The sequence below is a fragment of the Cryptococcus neoformans genome (genome assembly GCF_000091045.1).
Source record: "Cryptococcus neoformans var. neoformans JEC21 chromosome 2 sequence".
Lineage (NCBI taxonomy): Eukaryota > Fungi > Basidiomycota > Tremellomycetes > Tremellales > Cryptococcaceae > Cryptococcus > Cryptococcus deneoformans.
Window position 1 is genome coordinate 171,316 of NC_006684.1, and position 24,913 is coordinate 196,228.

A 24,913-nucleotide genomic window follows, 5' to 3' on the forward strand; every position below is an offset into this window, starting at 1 on the left:
TGGAGGTCGGGTTTTTTGAAGATTTGTTTTGACGAGTTCACCATTCATCTTCTCTATCCAGATTCAAGCGGGCGAAATGGCAGCGATAACTCCCTCATGGGCACTCGAGACAACGGCAGATGGAGAGGTAAAAGAGAAGACATCAGGTCCAGGCGGTCAATGGCGCGCTCTCAGTACGTACACCCATACATCCTCCTGCTCCTCCATCACCACGAGCTCACACTCGCACAGATGTTGGACCCGACCTCATCCGCTCCTTGTTGATACGCAAATTCAAGACCCCAACGCCTATCCAAAGAGCAGCTATCCCTCCCGCTCTCTCCACTCCACCGAGGGATATCCTTGGTATGGCCAGGACCGGTTCTGGTAAAACTTTGGCGTACCTTATTCCTCTTCTTCAAAGAACTGGATCGACACACCATGGACAGGGCCCAAGAGCTTTAATTCTCTGTCCGAGTCGAGAGTTGGCGGTGCAGATCTATACTGTCGGAAAGGATCTTGCTAGAGGGATGAACAAGGGCAAGGGAAAAGGAAAGAACAAGAATGAAGACGAGGAAGATGAGGAAGGCAAGGGTAAAGAGGGACTGAGATGGGCCCTCATCATTGGTGGTGAAGGAATGGACGCTCAGTTTGAAAAGATGTCCTCCAACCCTGATATGTAAGTAATTTCCTGTCGTTCTCTATAAAAAGTGTGCTAACGAAAACAGTGTGATTGCAACTCCGGGTCGATTCCTCCATCTTATCGTTGAAATGCACATGGACCTTCGACACCTCCAAACGGTCATCTATGATGAAGCCGACAGACTTTTTGAAATGGGTTTCGATGTCCAACTTCAAGAAATCCTTCATCGTCTCCCTTCGACCCGTCAAAACCTGTTGTTCTCTGCTACTCTCCCCTCATCCGTGGCCGAATTCGCAAAGGCCGGTCTCGTGAACCCTCTCCTTGTTCGTCTTGATGCCGAGCAAAAGATCTCACCTGATCTCGCCCTCAAATTCTTCTCTGTCAAACCCGGAGAAAAGGAAGCGTCTTTACTTGTTCTTTTGAGAGAAGTCATTGGCAAACCCAATCAACCTGAGCCTGCCGATCCCTCTTCTGCCCCTCAGGCTATCGTCTTTGTAGCTACCAAGCACCACGTCGACTATGTCGCCGAGCTTTTACGTACGACCGGGTACCGCACCTCTCTCATTTACAGTTCCCTCGACCAAGTTGCCCGTCAGCAGCAACTTGCCGGTTTCCGTAGTCATCAATCCGATGTCCTCGTCGTCACAGACGTGGCTGCCCGTGGTCTCGATATCCCCATCATGGACCATGTCATCAACTATGATTTCCCTGCTGGTCCTCGTATCTTTGTTCATCGTGTCGGTCGTACGGCACGAGCCGGTCGAAAAGGTACCGCGTACTCCCTCATCGTCAAGGAAGATTTCCCTTACCTCTGCGACCTCCATACCTTCCTCGGCACGGAGCGTATGGGCGAACCCGCAGACGTTCTGCGTTCACTCCCTATTGAGCAGCTTAGTGAGAATGTCGAGTACGTTTTCCATAACCTTGACGAAACTGCACCCCATATTACTGCTTTGCGTAACGTCATGCGCAAAGGTCAAGGCATGTTTGAACGTTCTCGTACTAAAGCCAATCCCACGTCTTATCGTCAAGCGAAATCTCTCGCTTCCGCTCTCAGTAATAATCCTCCCCGAATTGATGACATGTTTGAGGATGCGATGGAGGTTGAGGTGAATGAAGAAAAGGCTAGATTACTCGCCAAAGTGGCAGCGTTCACACCGTCTGAAACTGTGTTCGAAGTCGGAAAACGCGAGAGTGAGAGCGCGATTATCATGAAGAAGAGGAGAAAGACAGTCGACGAGAGGCAGAAACGAGTCTCAAAGGCTGAAGCAGAGAAGAGTACAGCGAGCGGTATGGAGAAGGCCCCCGTGAAAGAGCTTCCCGCACCTCAACTTCCTAGCAAGAATTTTAAAGACCCTTCCTTCTACCTCGACCATACCCAACGCGGAGCGGAAGCTGAAAAGGGTTACTCTCTCAAATCTGGCGTCGAATCTCTTTCTGGCGCGATCACTGATATGACTGCCGATGAAGGTACAGGACCGAAAGCCCAAAAGGCCAGTCAACTCAGTTGGGACAGGAAGAAACACAAGTTTATCAAGAAAAATGGTAGTGCTGATGGAGAAAAGATGATCAAAAGCGAAAGTGGTGCATTGTTGCCTGCTAGTTATAGTAGTGGCAAGTATCAGGAATGGAAATCGAAGAGAAGGCATATGCCTGATGGGCCGGTGGAGGCTCTGGCTTTGGGAGGTGGCAGGAGGGGAAGACATGGACCACCGGGACAGAAGAGAAAGGCAGAAGATGGAGATGGGGGAGAGGATGCTGGTGGAAAGGGTAGGAAGGATCAAGGAAAGAGCAAGGGCACGGGTAAGGGCAAGGACGATTTCAAGCAGAAGTCTCCTGGAAAGCCTGGCAAGAAGGGGATCAAGCAGTCCTCTGGGCTCAAATCTGCAATGGATATCAGGAAACAGAGGGAAATCGCGCAAAAGGTTCGTTGTACTGCGACTTGCGATATTTTGAACTTTGCTAACGGGTCATTGTACCACAGAGAAAAGAGAAGAACGCTCGAAAACCCCAAAAGTTCAGAAAGTAATTTCTCATCCATATATCTATGTAGAACCGGTGTTCGATTGTGGACTCATGTATACATTATTCACTTGGGTGTCAGGAATACAGGACTCGTAATGTCTCCTATCGTACTATAACCACGGTCGCAAAACGACGTTAAACAGCCACACTCCGTAAACAGGTCTGGCTATATATGCAATCATCATTTCATCAAGAAATTAACATTAGATCATTGCTTAGAACAACGTCACGCTACATAATCATTAGTAAACTGGCCTTTATAAACGATCCGACAACTCACAAATTACTGGGGAAATCGGTCCTTCCAGGCGTCCTTCTAGCTTCATCCAGCAACTCTCCAGACCACCATCCGTCCTCTGGGGTGCTAGTGACGGCAATGATATCACCTGCCTGGAAATCAAACTCGGCAGCAGTTTGAGCACTGTAGTCATAAAGCGCCTTGACATCTGTATCGCTCATCAGTGCAACTCATGATCAGATCAGAATAAGCACTCACAGAACATGACAGGGAGTCCGGTAGTCGACCATTGTCCTGTAGGGACCATATTAGGCGGGGGCTGGTTCGGCTGCGGACTAGGCGTTCTCTGCTGTTGGTGTTGTTGTACGTATCCTTGCGGCTGTTGTGGGCTAGCTTGGTACCCATATCCTTGCCCCATCGCAGGGGATGGGCTCAGTGAACGACCATATGGTTGACCAGACTGATATGATTGCTGAGATGGTTGCATAGCGGGTGGCTGAGGTTGAGGAGATGGGCCGCGTCCACCATAGGCATTACTTTGTCCGTATACAGAAGGAGGGCGCTGAGAATAGTTAGGTTGAGGCGCCTGGTTCTGCTGTTGAAGGTATGGCGAAGGTTGGTGCTGAGTGGTAGAGGAGTACTGATTGTATGCAGGCTGGGCAGTTTGGTTAAAAGCCTGTGGAGCCTGAGATTGCGCTTGAGAGGCATAAGCCTGCTGAGAAGGAGGTTGTTGCTGCTGTCCGTAGCCCGACACTGGTCTATTGCCTGAGATGGCCGGCGGACCCATAACAGAAGAATTAGTTGCTGAAGGCTGTCCGTAAGCTGGTCCGTAGCCTGCGGGCGCAGCAGCAGGAGTAGGGGAAGAGCCGGACGCAGAGACACCATACTGTGAAGTTCGTTGTCCAGGATAGCTGCCCATCTGGGGAGCAGTTACTTGGGTCGGCTGAGCAGCCGGTTGCTGAGCTTGGGCTTGAGCCTGTTGCTGCTGATATTGCCTCCTATACTGCTCCGCCATAGTGTCCTGCGCCACGCCACCCTTGGCATCCAAAGAGATACCCAAATTTTGAGGCCCCAATGTACCAGAAGTTATGACAGGGCTAGGATCCGGTGAATGGAAGACAGGAGGTTGCGGGCTCGGGCTCCGTGCGGCATTGCCAGCTCCTATGCCAACGAACCCTCGTCTAGGCTGAACACCAGGTGACGGGGGAGCTTGTTGATGCTGTTGCTGCTCAATATATGAGTTTCTAGAAACATTGGACATGATGGAGCCAGCACGAGACCTTGATCTCGTCTCACGTTCACCAGGGAAGGCTTGATGGTACTGCGAAAGGACCTCATCTGCAATATGGGTCGCCGGCTGTTTGGGAGCTTGCATCATCGCGGGTGAAGGTGCCCGAGGGGAGGCGGGATGGAAGGAAGGCGTAGTAGGTCGAGAGGTAGGGTGAGAGCCGACAACATCATCTGCGAAGTTGGAGTAATTGACGCTTTGGCGCTTGCTTTCAGGTCCGCGGGATGATTGTTGTCGGAATTCGTCCATGGACTTGGCGAGAGCGGCGGCCGTATGGCCTCCAGGGGGAGGAGAGAGGGTCGAATCGATAGGTGGAGATCGTGATTGGGCGGGAGCATTCTGCTGGAACGACATGCGGTTAGGGGCAGGAGAAACTGGAGACTTGATTCCATGGCCATACATGCTGCTTCTCACAGACCCAGCAGCAGATACCGCACTCTCTGCTCGCCTGTGAGATGCATTACGCCTGACGCTTCCAGGAGGTGGAGGGTCCCGACGCAGATCGGCCAATGCCTTTGCCATAGGGTCTTCTTCGTCATTGATATTCTTCCTAGGTGAAGGAGGTCCTTGACGTGAGGGGACACGCGGCTCGGGCATAGTCAAGATAGCCGGAACAGGAGGTGGAGGCGTAGGGTTATACTTTGAAGAGTCGCCTTGAGAAGCAGGGGAGGTGGCTGACATTCCGGGAAGGGCAACTCCACCGAATGGAACTTTGGGGGCTTCTGGTTCAAGCGCAGTTGGAGCGGAGACTGGTCCGTCTTTCAGCGTAGTTCTAATCAAACCATCAGAGATACCATTGACACCCGACTTGGCTGATGGCTGCTCTCGCTCCTTTGCAATCTCAGGCTGCGGCTCAGTTGTTGGTTGCGGCTCCAGCTCCGGTTCAGGAGTCTGCTCTCGCTGTATTTCCCTAGTCGATTCGCGAGAGGCGATTGGCATAGGAGGCTTGGCCGAAATTCGCATAAATTGTGCGACATGAAATGTGGCTTGGGTAGGATAAGATTCCCCGGCAGAATAGTTGATGAAACGAGGGGGATCTAAGACAGTATCAGACACCTTTTCCGGGGACATAGAGGAAACATACCAGGAATCATATCACCAGTACCCCATCCCTTGGCAAAGTTAACGATGTCGTTGATTGGCTCAAACTGCTCAAGCTTCTCTCTAATCCGCTCACATGACTAAATCGCCATAAGCGAAATCCGCAATAGCGACATCAAACTCACACTGTCGTCTTCAACGCACACTTGCGACACAGCATTGGCATAGACCCACATAAGATCTTTTGTGATCGCCATTCTGTCTTCTTCGAGGTCTTGTACATGCTAGCTTCCCATCAGCCTCTTCGTCAACCACAAAGCATCGACTTACGTCACAGAAGTTCTTCCATTCTTGCTCCCACTTCTGATGGGTTACTTCCAATACCTTCACAAATTGCCTAAAGTCGTTTTCGTTCGATCCAATCGTCTGCCTTACTCGGTCCAATTTGGTATGCAACTTCTCCAATTCCTTGCCTTGAGTGAGTGAAGATTGAGCGGTGTAAGAGTTGAGCTTGAGACAGTCTTGCTCGTATCGATCTCGGGCCTGTAAACCGATTAATCCTAATGGAGTATGACCTCTGCATATGTTTAACTCACCTTTTGTACGTGACCTTCTTGCAACCCCTTGTTCTTATGCGCTTTCTCCACCGCTGCCTGAAGACCCTTCTTCAAGTTTGACATCCGCATGCCCAGTTCTGCCGAGGGATTTTCCACAGTTTGGCGTATTTCGTTACTCAATGACGAATGGTAGGATGCTTGCTGAGCTGTTTCAGAGAGCAAATGTTGGAGAGAATCTGCCAGATCACCAATTTCATCTTTACCCAAGGAGAAACGAGACAGCTTGTTAAGCTTTTTCGCGTACTCGTCCTCAATAGCAGCGCTATGGCCAGAGTCTCAGCTTTTGGCATTAAAAATATTGACCTGACTCACCGTTCCTTCCAGAATGCTCTCAATTCCTCAACCGTCCGCCCTGCTCCTCTCAGTCTCGCCATGATAACATCGAACCCTCTATCCCCCGGTCCCCAAAAAGCATTGCAGTAATTCAATCTCGGATCTTGCAATTCTTCTTCAGCAATTTGATTGCTGTTGATACCGCCGTTTGGTCCATTGTATAGCTTGTACAGTGATGTCGAGGACTGCGAGCGGAGTGGCTCTATAGATTGTGCCATTTCGGCTGTATCGAATGGATTCTACGTCTTGAAACGGGCTTGAACTAAAAGGTGTCCGTTAAATATCGTTATAAATGGTCGCGAATAACTTCTACTCGGCTTAGATACCAGCCAAGATGTAAGATGGAGTGGCGATGTGGATGTAATGTGGCTGGACATTCCAGAGGTCGTGTTCTTGTGTCATGTTTGGTTGCCATCTCTTACAGATCACGTTACGTAAACATAAAAATAAGTGGGATCGGGACACCGCAACACCGGAGTACCGATAGGAGGAAGAGACGACAAACTGAAAGGCAGTGAGACTGAGTTCGTTCGTTCGCTTTTCCAAACTCACCCAAGGGGAGAAGGAGCGATCCTGTTATCATGTCACAAACAACTGGCAGCCACTGGTGCATGTTGTCATTTGGCTGGTCATTGATTGACTAGTACTAACTGACTGGTATTCTTTTCAATGTATAGAAGCAGAAAATGAATTACTCCCTCTACCACCGTCATCGCACCGCACAGATGTTCTCACCTCGTCCGCCCAAGATTTATATTTTTGGAAATTCTTACGGAAGATTTGGTTGAGTTACGAAATACTGGGATATTTAATGGTTAGTCATGCTCTCTAACTTAGCGATAAAGACTTCAATATGACCGCCGGGCACCTATTAGTGGGCGTGTGTGAGAGAGGTACGTCTAGGTTGAAGGAGGATTGCCACTGGAGGTCGAAGACATGGCCGGAAGGCACCTAGACACACCGGACTCGAGAAAGATTAGACTGAATATATGCCTATAGGAGATTTAGAAACGAGTAGATGGCCATGGGCTATGGCGTGATTAGTGCTGATATGAGGAGAGCCAGATCGATTTTGTTTTTCAATCGGGTGAACTAAAACTATTCCGATGAACATGCTGGAATGCATGACTCAGTGGTTACTATCTTTCTTTATTGTCTTGATTGTTGAACACTGATAATGGCATAATGTCGAAGGTCAATGATATCCCTTGATGCATAGAATTCTCTAGTCTTCTATTTTATTCAATCATTGAGTCCTCTTGGTAAGCTTGTTCAGGATGACATTCTCCATTGCTCTCATAACGTCTGGCTTGGTCCACAAGCTCGTTATTATGTACACCACGTTACCGAGGGGACGAGAGTGGATTTGGAAAGGAGAGAAAGGAACGATGTCCTCTGCAGCGGCATCAGATGACGAAGGGGTGACAACGACTTGACGGAGTGCGGTAAGGAAGTCGAGAGCCGCGTGGGAAGAGTAATCTGCGACGGTCTGTCAGATAACAAAACATTCAAGAGATAGAGCTAGCTCACCGTTCTCATCATCTTGCAGCTCGATAGCAAATACGGTCCCCATAGCCATAGCACCCTTAACACCTTCAGCCCGACTGATATCCTCAACAAATTCCTTCTTCCAGAAACTCCATCTCCCTTCAACGCCCTTCTTAACTCCCCACATGTTCTTCTCGCCTTGCCATCCGCCCTTGGCCTCATAGTTAGTTGTAAGTTTCATCGCCTCTAGCGCCACGGCACATCCGATTGGGTTAGCAGTGTATGAATGACCGTGCAAAAGGGCGTCGACCTTGTCAGGTGACAGAAATGCCGAGAATATGGATGGAGAAGCGAGGGTGGTGGACAGAGGAAGGAGGCCACCAGTAAGAATTTTGGCGTAAGCGGAGATATCAGGAGTGTGGCCAAGAACCGTAGCGGCAGAGTTATAGCCGAAACGGTGCAAACCGGAGAACACTATCGATCCAATAAGCCAAAAGAGTCTGGTTCTACGGCATCGATTGCTCACCTTCGTCATACAAAACAGGAAGACCCTGCCACTCCGCGCCAGACCTTCTCTTCAGCCCCTCCAACTCTTGTTCAAACGATCCGCCATCCCATTTCTCTCCAGCGAATAGGTCCCCGCTCGCTCTGACGACTTCAATCATGCATGATTGGAACAAAGGGTCGACGAACACCATACCTCCCGCTCCAAGACATGTTGGCTCCATGACGAGTGCACCAAACTTCTTGCCTTCCTTGACTAATCGTTCAAGAGTTGATCGGATGTGAGCACGATAGTACGAGGCTAAGGGAGAAGAGGAACGGGATGAGATGTCATATACGTCCTTGAAGGAGGGGAATTCGAGTGCCCAACCATCGGGAGTAGATTTGCTGGAAGAAGCGATAGAAGAAGGAAGAGGCGACCAAGAGTCAGGCCCGGTAGTGAGGACAGTGGGGACACCGTTGACAAATTGGACCATAGGAGGTGAGAACCAGTGTCCTCTGCCCTTGTACCAGTCTACAGCTTTGTTGTAGGTAGAAGCTTGAGTAGCATCCATAGACCCAATCTTAAAACCCCTCAGCACGTATTCTCACGCCAAACCAGGATGGGACTCACAGTATCACCATGGTAACTTCCCCTTAGTCCAATAACTCCGACATCACCACCCATTTCCCCATCCCACCCGTATCGCCTACCTGCCGCCCTTAGCGCCATCTTCAAAGCGACCTCAATAGCTGTACTTCCGTTGTCCGAGTAAAACACACGTGACGCCCAGCCCTCGCCAACAGTGGAGATGAGCTTTTCGGCTAAAGAGAGGGCAGGGGCGTTGGTTCCACTAGGGAAAAGGACGTGGCCATAGCGACCGGCAGCGGAAGCAGCCGCGAGGGTGAGGTGCTCATTGGCATGGCCATGGGACTGACTAAGGGCAATCGTAAGGCACAATGACAATGTGACAACAATAAGGACATACGTGAACCAACTGGCGGAGCCGTCAAAGTAAGACTTTAATAGGCTCTCACTCTTGGAAGAGGGAGCAGATTCGGGCTTGGCATAGTAAGAGTCGAAGTTATCGCCGAAAGCCGAGTCGACGACCATAACATCTTCCTTCTTGTCGATCTACAGTTCTCAGTGAGTTAGTAGCACGGCTGATCTGAGATGTACTTACCAGCTGATGTTGAGTAAACGGCCACCAGATGCTTTCAAGAGTCCTTTGGGGCATCCCTCCCAGCTCCTCTATCCTCCTCTTATGCTTTTCCTCGAGCCATCTTGCCGCATCGCCCACACCTCCACCTTGCTCGCCTTCAAAGTTCTTCTCCACTTCCTTGTACCATTGCTCCAACCTCACACCGTCTTCCTCAACCGTACCATACTTCTCTGGTGGGGGCTTGATTGTCCAGTAACCGATGCCACGGTCTCTAAAATACTCTTCAAGGAAGGTATGGTTGCGGTAATAGGAGTCGTGCAAGCACAGGACGGCCGAAAGAGAGTAACCTCTGAGAAGCAAAGACTCGTAAGCCGAGATGGTAGTTGAAATACCTCCCAGATGTGGTGATGCGACGAGAACGGAAGGAAGCCTAAGAGATCGAAGAAAGGTGGATTGGGTGTGCGGAGGATGGAGCGCTGGAGAATGAACGCCGCCTGCGGTCTCTACGAAGAGGCAACCATCCTGACCATCAAGTTGTTGAAGACACTTATTGGCATGAGCCTCAATACCTCTGACAAGCTCTTCATTGGTTTTCGGAAAGGGCTACATATATTAAGTCATAGCCAGCAAGTTATAGATAAAGCTCACAAGGTCGGGGGCCAACTGTGCGGCAAGATGAGGTGACATAGGTTCTCGATATTGATACAAGTTGTGTGTCGAAATGTACGAGCTGTAGGGTTTGGTGTTTCGCTGTACATAGCTGTAAATATTAGCGCAGTCAGCATCATCTACTATTGATCCATATATCCATTCTCACCCCGTATCTGATTCAGAGTCAGGGCCAGTACTGACGGGCTTCAAATAAAACACCCTTTTGCGCGGCTCTTCAGATTTCGATACATATCGAGATGCAGACGCCCGGAGCAAAGCAGTTGTGAGCAAGGTTTTTCCAACTTCAGTGTTGGCTGATTCAAATGTTAGCTTGAATGAATATCAGTAGCAAATTGGCTCACCTCCGAACACTTGATGGACTCGAAAATTGGGAAATAAGAGGGGCATTGTATCGAGTCGATCCGCGGAGAAGCTCGATCACCAACTAGCGTTGTCCTAAGCTTCCTGGAAATATAAGAGAAGGATATGTGTACCCTTGCTTTTGCTCCCAGCTATAGGAATACAAATACGCTGTGTATTTTTTTTATTTCTCAAGCAGGGCAGGTATAACTACGTATAACCCCCAAGAAAAACGAGCGGACGGACGGATGGTCGACGGACGACCGGCCGTTTAATTACCGGCGGTCGCCGTGGTGGAGGTCCGCTTGTTGACACTCCCTACGGTCGATGGCCAGCTTGATCCAAGTTTGATCACACAGTGGGAAAAATAGCAATTGAGCGAAGCGCGAAGATAACCTCGTTTTCTTCTTAATTTAGATAATTATGCCCTATCAACTACCACCCGGACCATGGTGAATTCCAAAAAGCCCCGGAAGACTCCAAAGGCTAATGGAAATGTATAATAGGAGCCTAGAACCTTCGAACACCGTTTCCTGTTTTGACAGATCGCGGCGGACGCTATTGTGAACGCACCAGCCGCAAAGTAGAAGAAGGTGATGCTTGAACCTTTTTGAAGCTACCGATGATATTCTAGAACAGGTCATAGGACAGCTTCAAAAAGAATATTCATGGCTCAGGAGGGTCTGTAAAGTGCTGTGAGCATCATCATGGTGCTTATCGCCTTCTTATGATAGCCATCATTTGATGTGGCCGCTGCCTGCAGCTTACTCATTTTTGATAATCATATACTAGCCTTTCGAGCCATGAAGGAATACTGTCCATACAAACAAGTGATGCACATTTAGCAATATCTGCAGCTTCATTAAAACCACAATGAATCATTTAGCGGAACATGCTTTGCACCCTTCTGCTGACCTCATCCGGTGAGCTCCTCACATCTGGTCGCATGTTAGCCCACCATGTGTTGTACGTTCAAATGATGGTGCACTCACACTTCTCCGCCCCCTTACTCTGACATCTCGCCGCAAACGCCTCATATCCCTTCCTCACCACACCTTCCACCTCCCTGCCCACTGAATCTCTCATTTCTGGATCTTGCCTATTAAGCGGATACCTCGCCATCACCCCTTCAAGCTCGCCAAGTCTCTCGAAGAACGCAATAGAAGATTCTTTCAAGTTATGTCGTTCTGAAGTAGGCAGCTGAGGGACGGCGAATCGTTGAGTGTGAGAGTGGGGTGCTGAAGTGAGAAGAGAAGTGAGTGATTGGAATTCGGAAATGAATTGGCTACGCCAGAAGAAAGGGGGGGATCAGTATACGATGTGATGCTGGGAATGATAACAGACTTACGTTCGGGCATCTCGCACAGCCTTGTTTAACATGGCTTCGGCACCTGGACCGGTGATATCCGAATTTGACTGGATAATCAACATGTTACGTATATGTGAGACTTTGAGGCAGATCAGTTACTTTGTTTCTTTCAATTGTCATAGAACTTACCATTGTTGAGCAAAAAAGCCTGGCCTATGGGTCGTTTCATCCCCTTTGCCTTTGCATGCAGGTGATTCAACAATGTGCCCAAAACATCCGCCACGAAAAACTTTACGATCCCACCCTCCTCATCTGCACTTCTCACATTACTCGGCAACTCATTCAACCCCATTAACCAGCTTCTCTCGGATTTGCTTTTCCCCAACAATCCTTCCACAACTTGCTCATATTCCATCAAGCTCTCAAGGTAAGTGATTGTAGAATACGTGATATCGCTGATTACTGAAGTGGGCGGCCCTTCCGTCGTCGCGGAACGGACGTCAACGAGCATCTCCGGGAATGAACGGAGCGAGAGAGAACGGAGAGTGTTAACCGATTGATCAAGGGCAGTGACGAGTTCAGTGGTGGCGGGTGATTGGGGTGTACCGAGACGTGAAAGGCAGGAAGACATGATGTGATCCCATTGCGGTAATAAGCGCGAGACAGATGCATAAAGGTCGAGAGCGGTGAATGTATGTCTGGAGAGATATTTCTTCAGAGTAGATAACGTGGGAGAGAGGGCCTTATTGGCGAGTGTTATGGGAGATGCTAGAGTCTGAGTGAGGATTGTTTGAGGTGGGTGGTTGGGGAAAAGGGACTCGGCAAGCATCGTTTCCCCCTGTTGCTTGTCAGCTTGGGCAGTTATTCATGGGGATCAAGCTCACTTCTGCAGCGTGCATAATAGCCTCCCAGATACTCATGATATTGCCAACTTTCCCTCTGCCACCCTGGTTTTCCCAAATGCCTCCTTCATCGGCCTCTTCCACTTTGATCGCCAGCGCATTTAAGCTTCTGCACATCCAATCTCCTCTCAGCCTTGCGAATTGGGAAACGGCATCTTCAAATATGGGCTGGATAATACTCAGAGTCTTTGGAGTAGGGTTTGCAGGATTTAGATAGACAGTCATCTTTGTGGTCAAAGGTAGAAGGGTGTTGAGAGATGGAAAAAGGTTAGGAGGGGTGGGAGGACCGTTGTTGAGGAGAGTATCGACATCAAATGTTCTTCCCATACCGTCTTTAGAAAGCTTCAAGAAAAGTTGTGTCATCGACCTGAAACCAGTCTCCACCAACTGGGTCTGCCATTCTCGTCAGTGAAACCTCAGGCTTGGCGAACAAATTACACTGACTAGATCTTTGACACCCGCTTCTCTTGCTCCACCCCTACCCTCCATCAAGCCTTTATACATCCTCTCCAAATCATCGATGACCCCATCCAGCGCACTAAAGTATTCCCCCAAGGCCATAATATCAGGTCCTCTTGTCAGGAGAACGACATCATCTGTAGGGGTTGTGGAGCGCGAAGGGGGCTTGGAAGATGTAGAAGCGGTCACATGGGGCGGAATAGCAGAAGCGGGTTCCACAGAGTAGCCTTTGGTAGTGCTGGATGTGGAAGCTTGTCTGTTAGCGGCTGGACGAGAGTTTGGAGTCGAAGCGACCGGTTTTCCTGACAAGTAGCTGAGTAGGGCGTCTATATCTGCAGGCAATAAAGTCAGATCCAGAGTTTCCGTACCCATAAAATTAAACGTACTGGCATCTTTCCTTGTCAATGGTTGAATTCCAAGCGGAACAATGGCCTTGTCTAGCCTGTATAACCTATTGTCAAGCTGGCCAAGTATATCTATTTGACGTTAGATCATAATCAAGACTAAAGATCATTTTCTTACTTGTCATACGTTGCCCAAGCTGGTTTGTTTTGAGGAGATGTTGATCCTGGTATGATTCTGATCAGTCATGATCCCTATCACATTGTCCAACACACGTACCAACAAAGCGAGGTCGGTTTCTTCGTCCATAAAGTTTATTGATTACGCTAGTAGTTGTATCTTTTATAGGGTAAATGAAAAAACCGAAAGGTCTTTATTAAATTTCACAGCCTTTGGAGGTATTTGTTCTGTTTCAAAATGGAGAAGTAAGGATGTTGTTTCGAAATAGTCGTTATTGTTGTCGTCGACCTGAAGCGGTCATTGAAGCAGTGAGCAAACGCAAGACTATGTAATGTCCAGGAATATCAACTACTCACCTTCCACCTTGCAACCTTTTTCTCGGCACGAGATATAAATGCGGCAGTGAGTGTGTATAGAGTACAGATGTCAATGATAGAGGAGATGGAAGTGATGACGATGACAGAAGATCCGGAGCGGGTATCTCCGCAAAGTCCACTATTGAGAAGAAGTATCTGTTGTGTTGTCCTTTATCGTCATCGCAACTTTCTGGATACATGTATCTACATACATCGAACGCTGCATTCTCAGCAATCGCCACATTAGATACATAATGGCCGCTATACCGCCACCAACAGCGACGTAAGTGTCTCGAAAGCCTCCCAAGCACCCACAATCCTCCTCACAGCCATCTTACACGCTCATCATCTCACTTTCTCCAGCTGGGACACGATCCAGGATGTATTCTATCGCAAGGATGAGATATATTCCATGGGATGGAAAGTATCAGACCTTTCAGACTACATAGTTACTTCAGCTAGAAACAGTGGTCCTATCGGTGAGCCTTTCCCAACCTGTCTTGTCAGCTCTTACTGATAATAATCAACAGCCATGATCAGAGATGAGCGCAAGATCATGCTTCTAGGGAAACATCCACCAGGAAAACCCAAGATTTACGTCTACACCTCCTCAGGAATCCTATTGAATACTTTTACATGGGACCTTACTCCACCCATCTTACTCCACTTCACCTCTCAGAACCTCATTGTGCTTTCGGACGAAGGCTTATATCGTGTGTACGATTTGTCGAATTCAGGCGAATACAAGCAACATACGTTGGGAAGTGACGTTGCAGAAATGGGTCTAGTAGATGCGCAAGCGTGGGAAGATGGTATGATTGTTTTGACTGGCGAACTGGAGTACCTGCAAGTCAGCGGCTGGTCAGGCGGTCGGGTTATCCGTTTATCTCCAAGTGGTAAATATAGAGAAGCCCTGGCTGCACATTTCTTAACAAAACGGTCACAGGTCTAGGCGAATTACCAATGTCTTGGTCCCTTCTATCGCCCGACAAATCTCCAACCGGTCATGCTCAAGTACTCTTCTCAACATCCTCTACAATAATAACCCTCGACGCTCTCGAACGCATCGACCAGCGCGTCTCTCGCGGTCCATTCTCACATATCCGAGTGTCACCCAATGGTCGATTCCTCGCTCTTATCACCGTGTTTGGGTCTTTATGGGTTGTCTCGTCCGACTTTAGTCGTAATTTATCGGAAGTCGATATCGGCGAGTTGAGCGACAGTGCTGGGTTACCTGAAAAAGTAGAATGGTGTGGTGATAATGCAGTAGTCCTTGGATGGGGCGGGAAAGTGGTCGTTGTCGGCCCTGCAGGTGATTCTCTCAAGTGCGTAGATGTATTATATGGCGTAAGCGGCAATTATTACTCACGACACGGTATAGGTACTATTACTCTCCATCGGCCCACCTTATTGGGGAGCTTGATGGACTTAGGGTAATCTCAGCAACATCTTGCGACTTTATCCAAAAAGTACCAGGTCAGTGACTACTCCTACTTATTTTACTCAAAATCCTACTAAATTTTTTACAGATTCCTCCCTCGCTGTGTTTAGACCTGGCTCAACTCATCCTGCCTCTATCCTCTACGATGCTCTCGATAATTTTGAGCGCAAATCACCAAAAGCAGATGAGAGTATACGCAGTATAAGGCCAGAGCTGGCAGATGCTGTTGATACCTGTATTCAAGCGGCTGGGAGGGAGATTGAAGTCACCTGGCAGAGGAAGTTGTTGAAGGTGGGTGTCGCACCTTTTCCAATTGAGCGGCATCAAAACTCATGAGAATTTGTAGGCTGCTCAATTTGGACGAGCATTCATGGATCTGTACAACCCTAGCGAGTTTGTGGAGATGGCGCAAACGTTGAAGGTGTTGAATGCGGTCAGGTATTTTGAAGTAGGCATCCCTATCACTTATGACCAGTGAGTTCCCCGACTTGCCTTGTGAACGAAAGCTTGCTAAATCGTGCACGAAGGTATATAACATCATCCCCCTCGTACCTTATCTCCCATCTTATCTCTCGCAACCTCCACCTTTTTGCCCTACGCATTTCTCAACACCTCTCCCTTCGCCCAGACCCGGTTCTGAAACACTGGGCCACAGCAAAAATCACTCGCTCCAACAAAGGCGTTGACCCCTCCGACCGTGGCGTTGCAGATGACGAACAAGTCTGCGAAGCCATTGTCGAGAAATTCGAAAAGGAAGGCGAGAGGGGAGTGAGTTACGCGGAGATTGCGAAGAAGGCATGGGAAGCGGGAAGAACAAGGTTGGCTACAATGCTGTTGGATCATGAGCCCCAAGCCGCGGAGCAGGTTCCATTGTTGTTGCAGATGAAGCAAGATAAGATTGCGTTGACTAAAGCTATCGATTCTGGGGATACTGATCTTGGTAAGTCATTCATTTTTCAGTGATGTATAGTGGCAACTGATGACTCCTGTTCTTTAGTCTACCAAGTTCTCCTTCACCTACGCTCAACGCTCACCCCGGGCGACTTCTTCCACGTTCTTGATGACTCAATCTCTCCCAATCTCAAGCCTGCTGTCAACCTTTTACAAGTGTACGCCCGCCAAGCCGACCGCCAACTGTTGCGTAACTTTTACTACCAGGATGACAGACGAACAGAGAGTGCTTGTTTGGAAATGGAAGAAGCTGGACAGAGCCAGGATGTAAATGACAGGATTGAACATCTCAAGGTCGCTGCCAAGAGGTTTGGGGAAAGTAAAGAGCGGGTGTTTGAGGCTAAAGTAAGTCATTCATATTTATTTCTCATAAAAGCCATAACTAACAGTATCACTGCAGATGGTTGAAGATGCTCAACGCCTTCTTATCCTCCAGGAAGCCTATGAACGGGAGCTTGCCCATAAGTTCAAATTCACAGGCTTGTCTGTCGATGAATTCATACATAAACTTCTTATTGAAGGGTTCGGGAAACGTGCAGAGCGGGTGAGGGCGGACTGGAAGGTGCCGGATAGGCGGTGGTGGTGGGTCAAGCTGAAGGCATTGGCAGAAGTCAAGGATTGGGATGGTTTGGAGGCTTTTGCAAAGTCGAAGAAGAGCCCGATAGGGTATGAGCCGTTTGTGGTGGGTGATCTGCACATTTCTGTTAGGGTATTTAAAATTGACTAGTGTGGGGATCACAGACACATCTTTTGTCCCTCAAGCCATCTCAACCTAAGCATGCTGCCACATTCGTTTCTCGATGTGACGCCAAAAGCCGGGCAGATTTGTATGTGCGATGTGGAGAGTGGGGGAAAGCAGCGGAGGTCGCAAGAGAAAGAGGGGATCGAGCGAAGCTTGAGTCAGTGTTGCTTCATCCTTTATCAAGTTACAACACAGTACTGACAGTCCTAAAGACAACTACGTAGAATGGCCCCTAATGGGTTTGCCCAGAGAGACGTAGATGAAGTGATACAGCGATCAGGGAAATGAGGGATCAGTCATGGAGAGGACTCCTGCATGCGAAGATAATAATTGTGTGTGTATGTATAAATATGGGTGATACTTTCTCTGCAAAACTACATCGGTATTCACACTAATGCAAATACACCGGCAAACCGTAAACAACCGGCGCCGCACCATTGAGATACTTCAGTTTGCACTCATTCCTCGCCTTGTTGACAGCTTGCACCGTCGACAGTTCTGACAGAGGAAGTAGCGTGTTGGTACGGGATCGTGATTGAGGCTGGTGAGCAGCATCTAGGTGCAAGCCATGCTTGAGAACATGCTCTGAAATTCTGTCGATGTCCCGGTCAGTGACATCCCAGAGGTTACCAACCAAAGACGGACTGAAAGCTTTATTAGCCGCTGGCCATCTGGAGATTTGCTTTTTTTAACAGACTCACCACCCAGCCACCATGTAATGCCAAGCTGTACCTGTTCTATCGAAATCACCCTGATCCTTCAAATGCCCAGAGGAACAACCCCACAGCATGGTCGTTGCACATTGAGGAAGCGATCTGATTTTTTGAGAACTGATGTACTGTTCTGCACCTCCATGCCCAAAGTATCTACCAATATGATCAGCTTACCGAGAGATAAAAGCAAACATCATACTTACAAGACGAGGTCATAATCCCTTAGCGCTGCTCGCATTTCCATCTCTGTGGGGGGTCTGCCGACAATTCCTTTCCAACCGGCCTTTTCTACCATCTCATCAATCCATGGTTTGAAATGCGTTTCAGTTCTCGCGAGATCACCACTAGGGTTCAAAATGTAGAAAGTTCTTCGAGAGTTGACAGTACGCTTAATGTCAAGATGATTGTCTGTAGCTACGACGCTCTGAGTAAGAGATGGTCGGAGATGATTACCCATTGCGACTTGATCAAGGAGGAAGGAAAGAGATGGAATACGGCTAGTTGGGCGCCCCCGAAGGATTGGAATTGACTCCCAAGGAAAAGATTGAACATTCTTGTCAAGAGCAAGGAAGATATGTTCTTCTCCTAAAGCATTTGAGGTATTGTTTTGCTTCGTTTCCACCTTCTCTAAGGCGCCTTTTACATCCAGGGCAATCTGCACGAACAGTCAGTTATCCTCCTTTCGCAACAATCAACGGCACTCACTTGGTCAATATCCAGCTCTGACAGAGCAACAGGAACACCGTGAAATTGATACACGTCTAAAATGAAGTACACTAAATCCTCTACCTCTTCTTCTTTGCACTTGCTTGAAAGACTGGCAAATGATTCGAGTAAAGCGTCATCCAGATGGGGCTTTGTAGCACACTTCTTCGCCTTTGAATTTCGCCCGCCCGAGAGAGCAGCCCCAAAGATTTTGTCAAGACTATCACTAAAATCTGATAAATCTGCTTTGCTGAACCTGTTCCTGGGGCTCAAAATGGTCTTCTTGCCGTCAATGAAGTACGAGAATAAAAAATAGGAATACCTACCTTAAAAGCACCGAGCCATACAAACTCAAGGTTTACACACAGCTCTTCCATCCTCTTATCCAAAGCTCTCCTCTCAGCCCACCATTCCGCCTTTCCTTCTGAAGTAGTGATATGCTTGGCTCTTCTAGCACCTTCGTTACTGGCCTTGACAATAGTCTCTAGCTCTTCGACAGCAGCATCAAAGGTCCATATATCATCGTCTCCTTCTCTTCGCCCTTGTCGATCCACTGGGAGACAGAATACGATGGGCTCATAGCCATTCTGGTGGCGTGAAATAAACATAGTATTTCGATCGTCTGACACGTTGATAGTGATTACCGCCCAGTTGGCTGGGACGTCTTCGAGAGAAATGGCGTCGGCTGCTAATATATGCTTGGATTCGTACTTAGATTTAATCATTTGCCAGTACGATCGAAGCTTGCCATCATGGTCATCAAGGTCGTCAGAAAGATCCACATCGTCGCCATTGGGCTTGCCAGTAACTGGAGGGTCAAATGATGGCCAATCAATATCGCCATGATCGATATCGATAAATTTAGTTTCAATGGCATGCAGCAGCTCACGATGTAACGTGATAGACGAACTGGAAGCTGTATGAAATTTAGCGTAATCCATTGCTCTTGAATCGACACTCACCAAGTGTACTTGCAGCGGCAGATGTGACACTCTCTGAACCTTGGCCTAATGATGTCTGAAAAGCCTTTAACAAAGCCAGAGCAAGACAAGCCTGTCTGATGCCTTCTACTTTACCCCCAGCCGCTACTAGGTCCAACGCGGACAAGAAAGCATCCTCAGCACGAGTCAAGAAAGCTTGGATACTGAGCCTAGCAGACTGGCGATCTTTGATCTTCTTTTCAGGAATGCCCATTGGCATAGTCACAGCTGCATTTCATGTCAGTCAGTTGAATCAGTCTCCTGGAAGTCAGGTTCCCATACCTGATTCAGTCAAAGAGCTCATGAAGAGGTCAGTTTTAAACTGTTGGATGGCTTCATGTAAAGCGATGCGACCTTGAAGCAAAAATTCTTCGGCCTAGAGACTCATTAGGATTTCCAGTGTAAGTCCGTACGTTCTCAAAGCGCACATACCTTGATCTGGGTGGTAGAAGGTAAGTTTTTTACCTTGGCAAGTAGCTGCATGCATTCCTCTTTCGAGCCTGCTTCCCTCAAAAGCCATGCTACTGATACGTCAGTCGCATATGTTAATTGAAAATGTTGTTACATACCATGCTGTCTCATGACATGGGCCAAAGTCGCTGGCAACAAAGGCTCCTTACCACCAGTACTCTTACTCAAAGTTTTGGCAGACCTGCCACTTATGTTCGACGAGATGAGCCCTGAGCTCTTTTTGGGACTGAGACGGACGTTAGCAATCATTATTATTAAATAATGCAATCTACCACTCACGTAGGTAACAGGGCCTCAGCAGCCGCAAATACAGAATCAAGCCCTGCGATCTCACTTGATGTACTTTGGAACATCTGTCCAGCTTCTTCGATCATCCCTTGTCCAGTATATAGGTCACCCTGAATTCTCATGAGATCAACAATTTCAGGTCCTTCCTCCTTTTACAAAAGACTTCTGTCAGCTTCCCGGAAAAATAGAACATTTGGAATATCAGACAGTAAACTTACAGCACACAACAGCCCGGCAGCACTCTCCAGTTTAGTCCCAACCGCTTCCAGCTTTCTTAGTCTAAAGAGCAACTCGGCTTCTCTAGCCCCTACCCTTGCACCCATGCCTCCGCTCTTGATCGTCTCACTGACCAATCCAGCTACTTTCAAGAAATATTCAGCATCCCTTACTGATCCTCTTGCGGCATAAGCTGAAGCCAACTCAAATGTCACGTCCAAAAGACCATGAGCAACATGCCATTGTAGGTTATGCAGGTGCTTTCCACTGAAGTGGGCGGCTTGAGGAGGAGTGGGACCACTTTCGTCCTTAGCAGGCTCGTCTGCATCTTTGGGTCGTTTAGGATTAGGTACGACAAGGAAGGGATCTTCGGCGTCTAATATGGAGGCATTGGGCGATGATTGTTTCTCGGCTATACGGCAGATAGCGTCTGATGCACGAGTCCAGAGACGGAAGGCTGCAGAAAGGTGGATGATGGCGCCCGTAGCGTTATCCTGTTTCTCAAGCAGAGTATCGCGATTAGCAACCATTCGCTCAAGAGTAAATAGATACATACCTGTGCAGCGTTGATAGCACCAAAGGCTGTCCTCGACCAAGCAGCTCGTTCTAACGTGTCGCAGCGATTCATGACCTGTACGTGGAGCAGATGCGACTTGCTTTTGGTAGATTCAAGGTCACTGTTAAGCTCTTGGGCCTCGGCATATGCCTCTCGCCTATACTTGTTTTAGTACCCTCCTGAAGGACGCAATTTACCGACTTACGCATTGACAATGTTCCCGGTACCCGCCAAGTAACAGCTCCATCTCAACAGGAGCTCCACTTTGACACCACTATCTACCAGCACTTTGCTCTCTGAAACTGTCTTATACGTCTGAGAAAAAATGTTTCCAGCTCGAGAGACCTTGCCGAGCTTGAAGTACTCAGTGGCAAGCTGGGATGAACGGCGAACATAGTCTAGAGAATAATCAGTTTTTATTTGACGTAGAGCCTATGCTGATTTACCGTCGATCAGCTCGTCTCGACCTCTTTGGAAGGCACGAATAAGCCTCAGAGTCTCGATCTGAGCCAGAGTTTGGCCAAGAAGAGCAAGCAGAGACGCAAGTGCGCCTGATCATCCGAGAGTCAGTCTTCAGTTCATGGCATCATCAAGGGATTTACCTAATAGTCCTGTCAACTTCTTTAGATCATCAAACACTAGTCCAGGCGCAGCCGTCACGCCCGCCGTAGCCTTCCCAGCAGCCTTTTTTTGTGGCTCAGACACAGTTCTCTTGGTTCCTCTAATGGGCCTTGCGGGCGCATCTCCAGTAGTAACCGCTCTTGTAGTGGTAGTCCTACCAAGCGGCTGTCTCTTCCTAGCTTCGTCCTTGATCTCTTGAGAAGTAGAAGAAGGGATGAGCACCTCGCGTAAAGCTTCCATCGAGCGTTTATGATTATCAAGCACTGCTGGTGTAGGGTCTCCCTCGAAATGATAGGCTTTCAGAGCGCGGAGGATAAGAGTATATGCGTAATGTTCTTTTTTGTACATTCCAAGAGAAGTGTCATGACCGAGGTTGGTTTCAGCGAAGAGATGATCCGCATCTTGGATCAAATAATCAAACCTAGACATTCGTTGACCAGACGAAACGATAATTCGCATCATTCTCGCAACGACCCTATTTTATACTGGGTCAAGCGTCGCTCGCACAGGTAGGTGATAAACGACTTACCTAAGTCTTCTTATAGGATACGCTGCGCCATACACATCCAACAAGCCTTCTCCTAAGTCCAAGACAATGCGAGCTACTTCTTCTTTCCACGCCCCATCTTCGAGAGTGTCCATTATTTTCTCTCCGATGGCTCCTACTTCATGAGGTTTATAACTGTTCGTAGTCATCTCCTTCATTAATGAGAGACCGAAATCAATACAAAGCATCGGATCGTAGAGGATGAAAGCAGAAAGTCGAAGTAGGGAATTTTTGAAGTCCGCGAAGGGCTCAAAAATTTTCGAAATAGATTGAGACGCTGCAAGAGCGAGGTTTGACAGGAGAGAAGGCGGTTGATAAGCAAGGCATTGGATGTAAGCCACAAAGACCTGTTCTTTTTGCCCGTGTCTCTGGTAACAGCTTGCTAAAAACTCCCATCTCTTTGCCAATCCCTCGCTAAATTGTTGTAATTTTTTGTCTCCCTCTTCGTCCAAATCTCCGGCTTTCCCAAGTTTCACAACCTCAACAGCCCATTCGCAGCTTAAGTTAGCCAAATGTACGGCTTCCTCCATTCTTGCTTGGGAGAACATTCTTCCGCCGACGTTGGACGCTGCTATTGACAAAGCTCTAAGCCAATCAATTTGGTCAACGATTTTGGTTGAACTCTTGACGCGTCTGTAGAGATCATAGCCACGAGAAAGCAGGATGGACGAAGATGAAAGATATCGCTGAGAAAGAAAGCAGACGGTATCAATTATACCCGTAATGAGATAGTCTGCAAAAGAGGGATTCTACGATTGCAATCAGCTCCTAAGCCGTCATATGATATCGTTACGCGAAGACATACAATTTCAATTCGGTCAGCAACGGTTTCTACAAAGTCTAGTGCTGCCCTAGACCATCTTTCGACCTCGCCTACAAGCACCTTACAGCTCTCTTCTATACCGTAGCGATCGATAATCTTGACACACCCTCGCCTAACCCTTTCCCAGGCTCGCACGACTCGATCAATGAGAACTTTAGATTCTTCATCGTTCGGTAACCTATTAACGGCTTGTCCAAGGACATTGATATCTTCAAGAGAAAGGGCATCGATGCGCTGTTGGTTTGGAGTTGGCGGTGATTGACCAGATAAGATCTTGTCGAACATAACACTGGCTTTGGCAAGATTACCCCTTATCCTGGCTACTTCTACTTCGGGTGATCCCTTGATGGCCGAACGGACAGATTCGCCAGATGAAAGCCCGGCTGAAGGTAGTGTAGATATTGAAGTCGAGGAGGTCATGAGCGATAATGCCTTGTCGATGATATCGGCATCATTGAGCCGTCTACCGAGCGCGATCCACATCTCCATCAATTCTAACCATCCTTTACCACTTTGCCAGTCTTTAACATTTTCTGCTCGCTTTTCCACCATTTTCTCAACCCAATCAATGAGGTTACTGATGACTTCCGCTACCTCTGACAAATTCTCGTTGGAGTGTTGAGTGTGGACATATACTGAAATAGCTCGATGGGTAGCTTCCCACAAACGGGTGGGAGAGTTTCTCGATTGGGGAGATGAGGATATAGTCATTGATAGAGCGTATAGAGCAATTTGGCGATAACGAAGGTTCAAAGATGAGGCTGGCGGGAGGTTGAGAATGTCAATGGCTCGATAAAGGCTGTATAGAAGCGGGGTGATGGAAGTGAGGGGAAGTGTAAGAGCGATGGTAAGAGGATTGAGCTTGGCTGAAGCAGACGATGTTGGCATCATCACCAGGACTTCTTCAGAGCCTTTGCTAGTAGTGATGAGTCCTACCCATGCCGATACCATTGCCATAAATAGCAGGTTCTTCACCGGCTCTGCCATCTCTGTGCCTTCCATGGGCGCCGGGAACCATGCTAATTCTAACCATTTGCTAGGTACCGAAATCGTTGGCTGTTCACTCTTCAGGGATGATTTGGAGGATTTGGCGACTGATGTGGCGGGAGTTGAGCGCGATGAGGTGGTGGTGGTTTTGCTTGCAGCGCGTGCAGTCGACCTTGAAGGACCAGTAGCTCTAGAGGTAGTGGGCAGCTTGGCCGCAGTAGCTGGAGGGTCTTCAACCTTCGAACCCTTATACAGCCTCAGTAGACCAGGCCTAGCCTCGACGAGCGCTTCCATAGCTTTATGAACCTGTACCATTGTTAGCGTCGTTTGTTGAAGCTCTGACTTACCATTCCCATATTCAGACACTTGCTCACCACACCCTGACAAGTCCGTTCAACTTCTACGCCTTTATCCCCAATCACGTCTTGTCCATCCAGCTCCCTCAAGACCCTGAATGCCACTAGGCAAGTATCCACCAACCTAACCACCTTCTCATCCGTCCATTCGTTCCCCCCGCTGGACCCCTTGGATGAGCCATAACGATAGCCAGAGTTCTCAGATTCACCAAGGGCTTTAATAGATGCGTTAGTGGCTTGCATCGCCTGCATGGCGCGTTCGACGGGACGGAGCCTCTCACTGGCTGTCGAACAGGCCCATGGCAGCGAGTCTTCCAGTGTCGCTTTCTCTTTTCCTTTCTCTGCAGTTGTTGTCGCAGGTCTTCTGATTGTAGGTTTTGCCGACTTGGAGGGGACTGCCTTGGATGTTGAAGGCTGTGTCCTCGTCACGCGAACCTTGGGTTCAGGCTTTGATATTGCGAGCTTGTTTATCCCGTCCGCAAGCTCATCTGTCGTCGTCGTCGGAGCTTGAGTCCTAGAGCGGACAGTCGCACGGGTTGGTGCTTTAGGAGCAGCCGAGGATGCCCTTGTCGTTGCTACTCGTGGCGGCATATGTTAATTACTGATGTCTTACTAGTGAGTATGAAATTATAGGATGAAAGAGACAACCAGCTAAAGAA

General features: G+C 48.4%; 6 protein-coding genes across 6 annotated transcripts; 2 read left to right on the plus strand and 4 right to left on the minus strand.

The window, feature by feature from the left end:
- Positions 1-58: 58 nt before the first annotated feature.
- Positions 59-2,830, plus strand: CNB00610 (DEAD box RNA helicase, putative). Its single transcript, XM_569071.2, has 4 exons — positions 59-173; positions 232-658; positions 708-2,547; positions 2,607-2,830. Exons 1-4 carry the CDS (start codon positions 77-79, stop codon positions 2,649-2,651), a joined length of 2,409 nt encoding a protein of 802 aa, XP_569071.1. The 5' UTR covers positions 59-76; the 3' UTR covers positions 2,652-2,830.
- CNB00620 (conserved hypothetical protein) lies at positions 2,683-6,520 on the minus strand. Its single transcript, XM_569072.2, has 8 exons — positions 6,144-6,520; positions 5,811-6,093; positions 5,545-5,757; positions 5,400-5,498; positions 5,258-5,354; positions 3,144-5,210; positions 2,928-3,093; positions 2,683-2,878 (listed from the first exon to the last, which is right to left on the minus strand). The coding sequence occupies exons 1-8, from the start codon at positions 6,380-6,382 to the stop codon at positions 2,863-2,865; spliced, it is 3,180 nt and encodes a 1,059-aa protein (XP_569072.1). The 5' UTR covers positions 6,383-6,520; the 3' UTR covers positions 2,683-2,862.
- An 851-nt stretch (positions 6,521-7,371) lies between these two features.
- On the minus strand, positions 7,372-10,527 carry CNB00630 (adenosylmethionine-8-amino-7-oxononanoate transaminase, putative). The gene is made up of 10 exons (XM_024656435.1): positions 10,444-10,527; positions 10,312-10,394; positions 10,116-10,263; positions 9,947-10,058; positions 9,320-9,901; positions 9,125-9,270; positions 8,770-9,073; positions 8,179-8,719; positions 7,695-8,126; positions 7,372-7,643 (listed from the first exon to the last, which is right to left on the minus strand). Exons 2-10 carry the CDS (start codon positions 10,355-10,357, stop codon positions 7,411-7,413), a joined length of 2,544 nt encoding a protein of 847 aa, XP_024512230.1. The 5' UTR covers positions 10,358-10,394; positions 10,444-10,527; the 3' UTR covers positions 7,372-7,410.
- A 399-nt stretch (positions 10,528-10,926) lies between these two features.
- On the minus strand, positions 10,927-13,937 carry CNB00640 (expressed protein). The gene is made up of 10 exons (XM_024656436.1): positions 13,858-13,937; positions 13,601-13,789; positions 13,502-13,547; positions 13,366-13,455; positions 12,965-13,311; positions 12,503-12,913; positions 11,808-12,456; positions 11,658-11,757; positions 11,302-11,594; positions 10,927-11,247 (listed from the first exon to the last, which is right to left on the minus strand). The coding sequence occupies exons 2-10, from the start codon at positions 13,628-13,630 to the stop codon at positions 11,192-11,194; spliced, it is 2,022 nt and encodes a 673-aa protein (XP_024512231.1). The 5' UTR covers positions 13,631-13,789; positions 13,858-13,937; the 3' UTR covers positions 10,927-11,191.
- A 114-nt stretch (positions 13,938-14,051) lies between these two features.
- CNB00650 (vacuole organization and biogenesis-related protein, putative) lies at positions 14,052-17,345 on the plus strand. Its single transcript, XM_024656437.1, has 12 exons — positions 14,052-14,140; positions 14,221-14,336; positions 14,388-14,753; positions 14,804-15,182; positions 15,239-15,333; positions 15,387-15,589; positions 15,645-15,772; positions 15,826-16,238; positions 16,296-16,594; positions 16,650-16,931; positions 16,991-17,148; positions 17,204-17,345. Exons 1-12 carry the CDS (start codon positions 14,112-14,114, stop codon positions 17,277-17,279), a joined length of 2,544 nt encoding a protein of 847 aa, XP_024512232.1. The 5' UTR covers positions 14,052-14,111; the 3' UTR covers positions 17,280-17,345.
- CNB00660 (cysteine-type endopeptidase, putative) lies at positions 17,278-24,894 on the minus strand. The gene is made up of 18 exons (XM_024656438.1): positions 24,246-24,894; positions 22,894-24,204; positions 22,071-22,837; positions 21,523-22,016; positions 21,367-21,471; positions 21,126-21,318; positions 20,921-21,077; positions 20,367-20,858; positions 20,140-20,297; positions 19,959-20,086; positions 19,822-19,910; positions 19,672-19,765; positions 19,372-19,617; positions 18,736-19,325; positions 18,410-18,688; positions 17,908-18,359; positions 17,693-17,857; positions 17,278-17,635 (listed from the first exon to the last, which is right to left on the minus strand). The coding sequence occupies exons 1-18, from the start codon at positions 24,843-24,845 to the stop codon at positions 17,383-17,385; spliced, it is 6,573 nt and encodes a 2,190-aa protein (XP_024512201.1). The 5' UTR covers positions 24,846-24,894; the 3' UTR covers positions 17,278-17,382.
- Positions 24,895-24,913: the final 19 nt, after the last annotated feature.